Source organism: Cervus canadensis, chromosome 11 (assembly GCF_019320065.1).
Source record: "Cervus canadensis isolate Bull #8, Minnesota chromosome 11, ASM1932006v1, whole genome shotgun sequence".
Taxonomy (NCBI): Eukaryota; Metazoa; Chordata; class Mammalia; order Artiodactyla; family Cervidae; genus Cervus; species Cervus canadensis.
The window spans coordinates 45,651,190-45,658,104 of record NC_057396.1 but is presented as its reverse complement, the minus strand read 5'-3'; the positions used below and the strand labels follow the sequence as shown (position 1 = coordinate 45,658,104).

The window sequence follows — 6,915 nt, the reverse complement described above, 5'->3', positions numbered from 1 at the left end:
CAAACTCCTAATTTATCCCTAGCTCACTTTTCCCTTTGGTAACTATAATTATTTTCTATTTCTGTGAGTCTCCTTCTGTTTTGTAAACAGGTTCATCTGTATCATTTTGGTGAACTTTTGCATTGTAGTTGAGTGCCCTCATGAACTTTTCACATATATTAATTTAATCCTCAAAATCATCCTTTGGGTTATGTATATCATGATTACTTTAGAGAGGGAGAAATTCAGGCAGTTTAGTAACTCATCATGTAGTTAGTTAACTCAGCCAATAAATATATTCATCCATGTTTGAATACATCAAAGTTTAGAATGAGAAATCCTAAAAAATTGATTGATATGCCAAAAAATTAACATGAAAATACCCATAATTTGGAGAGCCTCTATACTCAGATTGTTCTGTTTATAACTGTATTGATGGCTTATACTTGCTATATGTTGTGAAAGTTAAAAAGGTACAGTTCAAGTTGTGATATTACAAATAGGCTGTATATTTATATATGATATTATCACAACCACTAGTAGGGACTCAACAAATATTAGCTGCTTATTAAGATTGGAGATATTCACCCTGGTTGAAAAGAAGTATCCAGAGAATGAAGAGAGGATTTCTTTTGGGGGCCACCAAAAGCTAACTTACTTTATTTACTATATTCAGAATCACTGCATGTACTGTTCACTGCTGATCTAAATTCCACTTAATTCTATAAACAGATTTTAACTAATATTTAATGATTGTATATCACATGAAGTCAGGAAGTGATGGGTATAATCTCATTTAACAGACATATGATTTAAATAAGATGGGTTGTTATGAGATGTGTTTGTGCACAAACTCTATGTGAAGTGAACTGAAGTCGTGTCCGACTCTTTGTGACCCCTTGGACTTGTAGCCCACCAGGCTCCTCCATCCATGGGATTTTCCAGGCAAGAATATTGGAGTGGGTTGCCAGTTCCTTCTCCAACTCATGTCCATCGAGTCAGTGATGCCATCCAACCATCTCATCCTCTGTTGTCCCCTTCTCCTCCTGCCTTCAATCTTTCCCAGCATCAGGGTCTTTTCTAATGAGTCAGTTCTGGCATCAGGTATCCAGAGTATTGGAGTTTTAGCTAGAGCATTAGTCCTTCCAATGAATATTCAGGACTGATTTCCTTTACGATTGACTGGTTTGATCTCCTTGCAGTCCAAGGGGCTCTCAAGAATCTTCTCCAACAACACAGTTCAAAAGCATCAGTTCTTTGGTACTCAGCTTTCTTATAGTCCAACTCTCACATCCATACCTGACTACTGGAAAAACCATAACTTTGACTAGATGGACCTTTGTTGGTAAAGTAATGTCTCTGCTTTTTAATATGTGGTCTAGGTTGGTCATAGCTTTTCTTCCAAGGAGCAAGCGTCTTTTAATTTCATGGCTGCAGTCACCATCTGCAGTGATTTTGGGGCCCCCCAAAATAAAGTCTCTCACTGTTTCCATTTTTCTCTGTCTATTTGCCATGAAGTGATGGGGCAAGATGCATGATCTTAGTTTTCTGGATATTGAATTTTAAGCCAATTTTTTCCACTCTCCTCTTTCACTTTCACCAAGAGGCTCTTTAGTTCTTCTTTGCTTTCTGCCATAAGGGTGGTGTCATCTGTGTATCTGAGGTTATTGATATTTCTCCCAGCAATCTTGATTCCAGCTTGTGCTTCATCCAACCCAGCATTTCACATGATGTACTCTGCATATAAGTTAAATAAGCAGGGTGACTCTGCATTCAAATAGGTATATCTTTCCTTTTCTCCTTTGCCTTTAGCTACTCTTCTTTATGAAGGTATGACCAAAATCAAATCCCTATGATTATAAAGTTGAAGTGACAAATAGATTCAAGGGATTGGTTTTGATAGACAGAGTGCCTGAAGAACTATGAACAAATGTTCCTAACATTGTATAAGAGGCAGTGATCAAAACCATCCTCAAGAAAAAGAAATGCAAAAAAGCAAAATAGTTGTCTGAGGAGGGCTTAGAAATAATACAGAAGAGAATAGCACAGGAGAAAGGGGAAGATAAACCCAAGTGAAAGCAGAGTTCCAGAGAACAGCAAAGGAGAGATAAGAAAGTCTTCTTAAGGGAATACTGAAAAGAAATAGAGGAAAATAATAGAATGGGAATTACTAGAGATCTCTTCAAGAAAATTGGAGACACTAAGGGAACATCTCATCAAAGATGAGCATAATTAATGACTAAAATGGCAAGGACCTAACAGAAGCAGGGGAGATTAAGCAGAACTGGCAAAAATAAACAGAAGAACTAAACAAGAAAGTCCTAAAAAAAAAAAAAAAAAAAAAAAAAAGAAAGTCCTAATGACCCAGATAATAACTATAGTGTGGTCCCTTATCTAGAGTCAGACATCCTGTAGTGTGAAGTCAAGTGGGCCTTAGGAAGCATTACTATGAACAAAGCTACTGGAGGTGATGCAACTCCAACTGAGCTATTTCAAATCATAAAAGATGATGCTGTGAAAGAGCTACACTCAATATGCCAGCAAATTTGGAAAACTCAGCAATGGCCACAAGCCTGGAAAGGGCCAGTTTTCATTCCAGTTCCAAAGAAAGGCAGTGTCAAAGACTGTTCAAACTACCGTACAACTTCACTCATCTCACATGCTAGCAAGGTAATGCTCAAAATGCTTCAAGTTATGCTTCAAAGTACACGGACTGAGAAATTTCAGATGTACAAGCTGGATTTAGAAAAGGCAGAGGAACCAGAGATCAAATTGCCAATGCCCTTTGGATCATAGAAAAAAAAAAAAAGGAATTTCAGAAAAAACAACTACTTCTGCTTCATTGACAATGCTAAAGCTTTTGAGTCTGTGGATAACAATAAATTGTGGAAAATTCTTAAAGAGATGGAAACACCAGACCGCCTGACCTGCCTCTTGAGAAATCTGTATGCAGGACAAGAAACAACACTTAGAACCAGACATGGAACAACAGACTGGTTCAAAATTGGGAAAGGAGTACACCAAGGCTGTATATAGTCACTCTTCTTATTTAACTTATATGCAGAGTACATCATCGAAATACTGCACTGGATAAGTCACAGGCTGGAATCAAGATTGCCAGGAGAAATATCAACAGTCTCAGATATGCAGATGATACCACTCTAATGGCAGAAAGTAAAGAGGAACTAAAGAGCTTCCTGATGAAGGTGAAAGAGGAGAGTGAAAAAACTGGCTTAAAATACAGCATTCAAAAAACTAAGTTCAAGGCATCTGGTTCCATCACTTCATGGCAAATAGATAAGGAAAAATAGAAACATGGGCAAGTTTATTTTTTCTGGCTCCAAAATCACTGTGGACAGTGACTGCAGCCACAAAATTAAAAGACGCTTGCTCCTTGGAAGAAAAGCTATGACAAACCTAGATAGCGTATTAAAAAGCAACAAGGAGGTTAAACCAGTCAATCCTAAAGGAAATCAACCCTGAATATTCTTTGGAAGGTCTGATGCTGAAGCTCCAATACTTTGGCCACCTGATGCAAATAACCAACTCATTGGAAATAACCCTGATGCTGGGAAAGATTGAAGGCAGGATGAGAAGGTGGTGACAGAAAATGAGATGGCTGGATGGCATCATTGACTCAATGGACTTGAGTTTGAGCAAACTCTGGGAGATAGTAAAGGAGAGGGAAGTCTGGCATGCTGCAGTCCATGACATTGCGGTGTCGGACATGACTGAGCAGCTGAACAACAACTGTCTTTTATAAATGTTTACTTGGTGAAATAATTTTATGTGAATGCATAGTAAGTGAATGAATACAATTTATCATTGCAGAACACTCAGATTAAGATACGTCAGCTTGAGTTCAACATGTCAACTTTCAAAAATACCACATCCTCTTCTGTCGTTTTCTTTTTGACTGGTGTTCCCGGGCTGGAAGACTTCCACACCTGGATCTCCATTCCCTTCTGCTTTCTGTACGCAACTGCTCTCTCAGGAAACAGCCTGGTTCTCTTTGCCATCGTCACTCAGCCCAGCCTCCACGAGCCCATGTATTATTTCCTGTCCATGCTTTCCACCACTGACCTTGGCCTGTCTGTATCCACTCTGGTCACCATGCTGGGTATCTTCTGGTTCAATGCCAGGGAGATCAGCTTTAATGCCTGCTTGTCACAAATGTTTTTCATTCAACTTTTCACTGTCATGGAATCTTCAGTGTTGTTGGCCATGGCCTTTGATCGATTTGTGGCTATCTCTAATCCTCTTAGATATGCCAGTATCTTAACTGATCTTAAAATAGCACAGATTGGAGTAGCAATCGTCACCAGGGGTACCCTAATACTGACTCCTATGGTGGTGCTTCTTAAGCGCTTGTCCTATTGCCACAGCCACGTGCTCCACCACTCCTATTGCTTCCACCCTGATGTGATGAAGCTCTCATGCACAGACACCAGGGTCAATAGTGCGGTTGGTCTGACAGCCCTGATCACCACTGCTGGGGTGGACTCAGTCTTCATTATCCTGTCTTATCTTTTGATTATCAAGACTGTCTTCAGCATCACATCCTCAGAAGAGAGGAAGAAAGCCTTCAGCACATGCCTCTCTCATATTGGTGCTGTTGCTGTATTCTATGTTCCGTTGATCAGCCTGTCTTTTGTTCACAGATTTGGGAAAGGGGCCCCACCATATGTACATACTCTGATTGCAAATGCCTACCTGTTGATCCCCCCTGTAATGAACCCCATCATCTACAGTGTGAAGACCAAACAGATACGCAGAGCTGTGCTAAAAGTTCTCCATACCACTGCAACAAAGAAGTAGGTGTGCTTCTCAACTTTTTTCTAGTCCTGGGCATCATAAGAAGTGAAAGTCACTCAGTCGTGTCCGACTGTTTGTGATCCCATGAACTGTAGCCTGCAAGGCTCCTCTGTCCATGGAATTCTCCAAGCCAGAATACTGGAGTGGGTAGCCATTCCCTTCTCAAGGGGATCTTCCTGACCCAGGAATTGAACTGGGGTCTCCTGCATTGCAGGCAGATTCTTTATCAGCTGAGCTACCAGGAAAGCCCAAGGGCATCATAAAGATGAGTAAAATGCCATTTATAGAAGCAAAAATCTTGAGGCTCATGCTTGGGATGAAAGAATAAAAAATATCATTTTATCTTGAAGTAAGAAGACCCTCAGATAAAAAAGATAAATTTAAGCTGGAAAATCCCTGTTACTATTTTCCTCAGATAATCCCAATTTTATTAATTTTTCTTCACTCAAGATGAAAGATTTATAATTACCAAGATCCCATGATCCAGTTTTGATTTCACATATGGAATTAGTTTTTGTTTTTGATTTTTTAGACAAAGATTGGAATAAAAAGTATATTAACAATTATAAGTTACCAAATTTTATCACCTAAATCTGGCACATACAAACTGGCATTGCCCATGACTATAGAATTGTTCTAAATATGTTTACTTTTCTGTATGTCTATGGCTTCCCTGACCTTTAATATGATAGCTATTATCATCATCCATACATTTTTTACTGCTTTGTCAGTCATTTAAATTTTTTTGTCAAATATTATTACCTTTACTTAGCTCTTCAGGAAAGATTTATGACACAATCATTCTATGAAAAGAACTCTCCTCAGATCACCTCCAAACTGTACAGTTTATTCAGAAGTACTGACGTCATACTTGATGCTTAATAAATTTGTGTTGGTTAGCAAACATCATCTAGAAATAAAGCAATTTTCTTTATAGTCCCAAGTTTATCAGGAACCAAATGCAGACAGTTTAATTTGGCTTGATTTATGTTGCTATATTTGAATTCTCTTGTCAAGAAGACTTGAAGTGGGTATGCTAGTTTTGCTCTAGATAGGAAAATGGAAATCATACCAGCAGTTAACACTGGGGTTATTTAATTCAAGGAACTGGATACACAGGATTAGAGAACTGCAATGACACAAAGGTAATACAGAGATAATAACTGCAGGATGTCACTTCTGCCTTTAAGTGTATGTAAGCAAAAAGAAGAGTTTGCAGTTATGAAAATCTAGAAGCCTGGTGGAGGGTCTCCTCAGAGCTGACTCTCAGACCTGTAATGAGAGGGTGCTGCCCTTGCTGGGTTAGTACCTCAGAAGTTCACAGGACAGACCACAGGGAGCCAAAACCCAAACCTCTGTGGGTGGGCACTTTGTAGGTGGAACTTATGCATCAGGAGCCCAGAAGAGGACCTCTCAGAGAACTGGGACTCAGGTCCCTGGAAAGGAGCCCACTGATATTGGTGTCAGGTGTGTGGAAATAATTGAAATTGGAAAGTGGATCCAATACTAGCCAGCATTGCTGTCCAAGCATTGGCAGGAACAGCAAGGCAACAATGTCCTTGTCCTTCCAGTATAGCAGGGAACCCAGCTGTCAAACAATGATCATGATTATTTATTTTCTGTCTTCTTAGCAGCTTCAGAGCATAGAGAATGGTACTTCACAGAGCTGAGATACAATATCTTCATATACAGCCCAGTGTGGTAATGTGCATGTAACAAAATTTAAGTTTGATGGGGCCATTACACGAGTTTTCTTAGTTGCTCTAATCAGGACTATTGATAATAACATCAGTATCCAGTAGCTATAGACAGACAAGTGCTTCCACACTTCACCAAACATTTCTACATACAGTCTTCTGCAATGCTGCTAATTGATCATTTCCAGGAAACATGGAATGTGAACTGTTCTTTAGATTAAACGGACCTAACTGACATATGCAGAAGATTCTAGACAACAGAGGTAGAATACATATTCTTCTCAAGCACAGGAGTAAATTCTACCAGGATAGTTCATATGTTAGGTCATAAAATAAGCCTTAAGAAAATTACCTGTCAGTCCTGCCAGGGATTCTAAGGATTTCACAGATCTTTTGTGTAGATGTGACGGCTCACACATCTTGT

At 39.3% G+C, this 6,915-nt stretch overlaps 1 protein-coding gene across 1 annotated transcript; it reads left to right on the top strand.

The window, feature by feature from the left end:
- Positions 1 to 3,846: 3,846 nt before the first annotated feature.
- On the top strand, positions 3,847 to 4,797 carry LOC122450082 (olfactory receptor 51F2-like). The gene has a single exon (XM_043482224.1). The coding sequence runs from the start codon at positions 3,847 to 3,849 to the stop codon at positions 4,795 to 4,797; it is 951 nt and encodes a 316-aa protein (XP_043338159.1).
- Positions 4,798 to 6,915: the final 2,118 nt, after the last annotated feature.

Excerpts from the sequence above, each read along its gene's own strand:
- LOC122450082 (XM_043482224.1), top strand. The coding sequence starts at position 3,847 with ATGTCAACTTTCAAAAATACCACATCCTCTTCTGTCGTTTTCTTTTTG.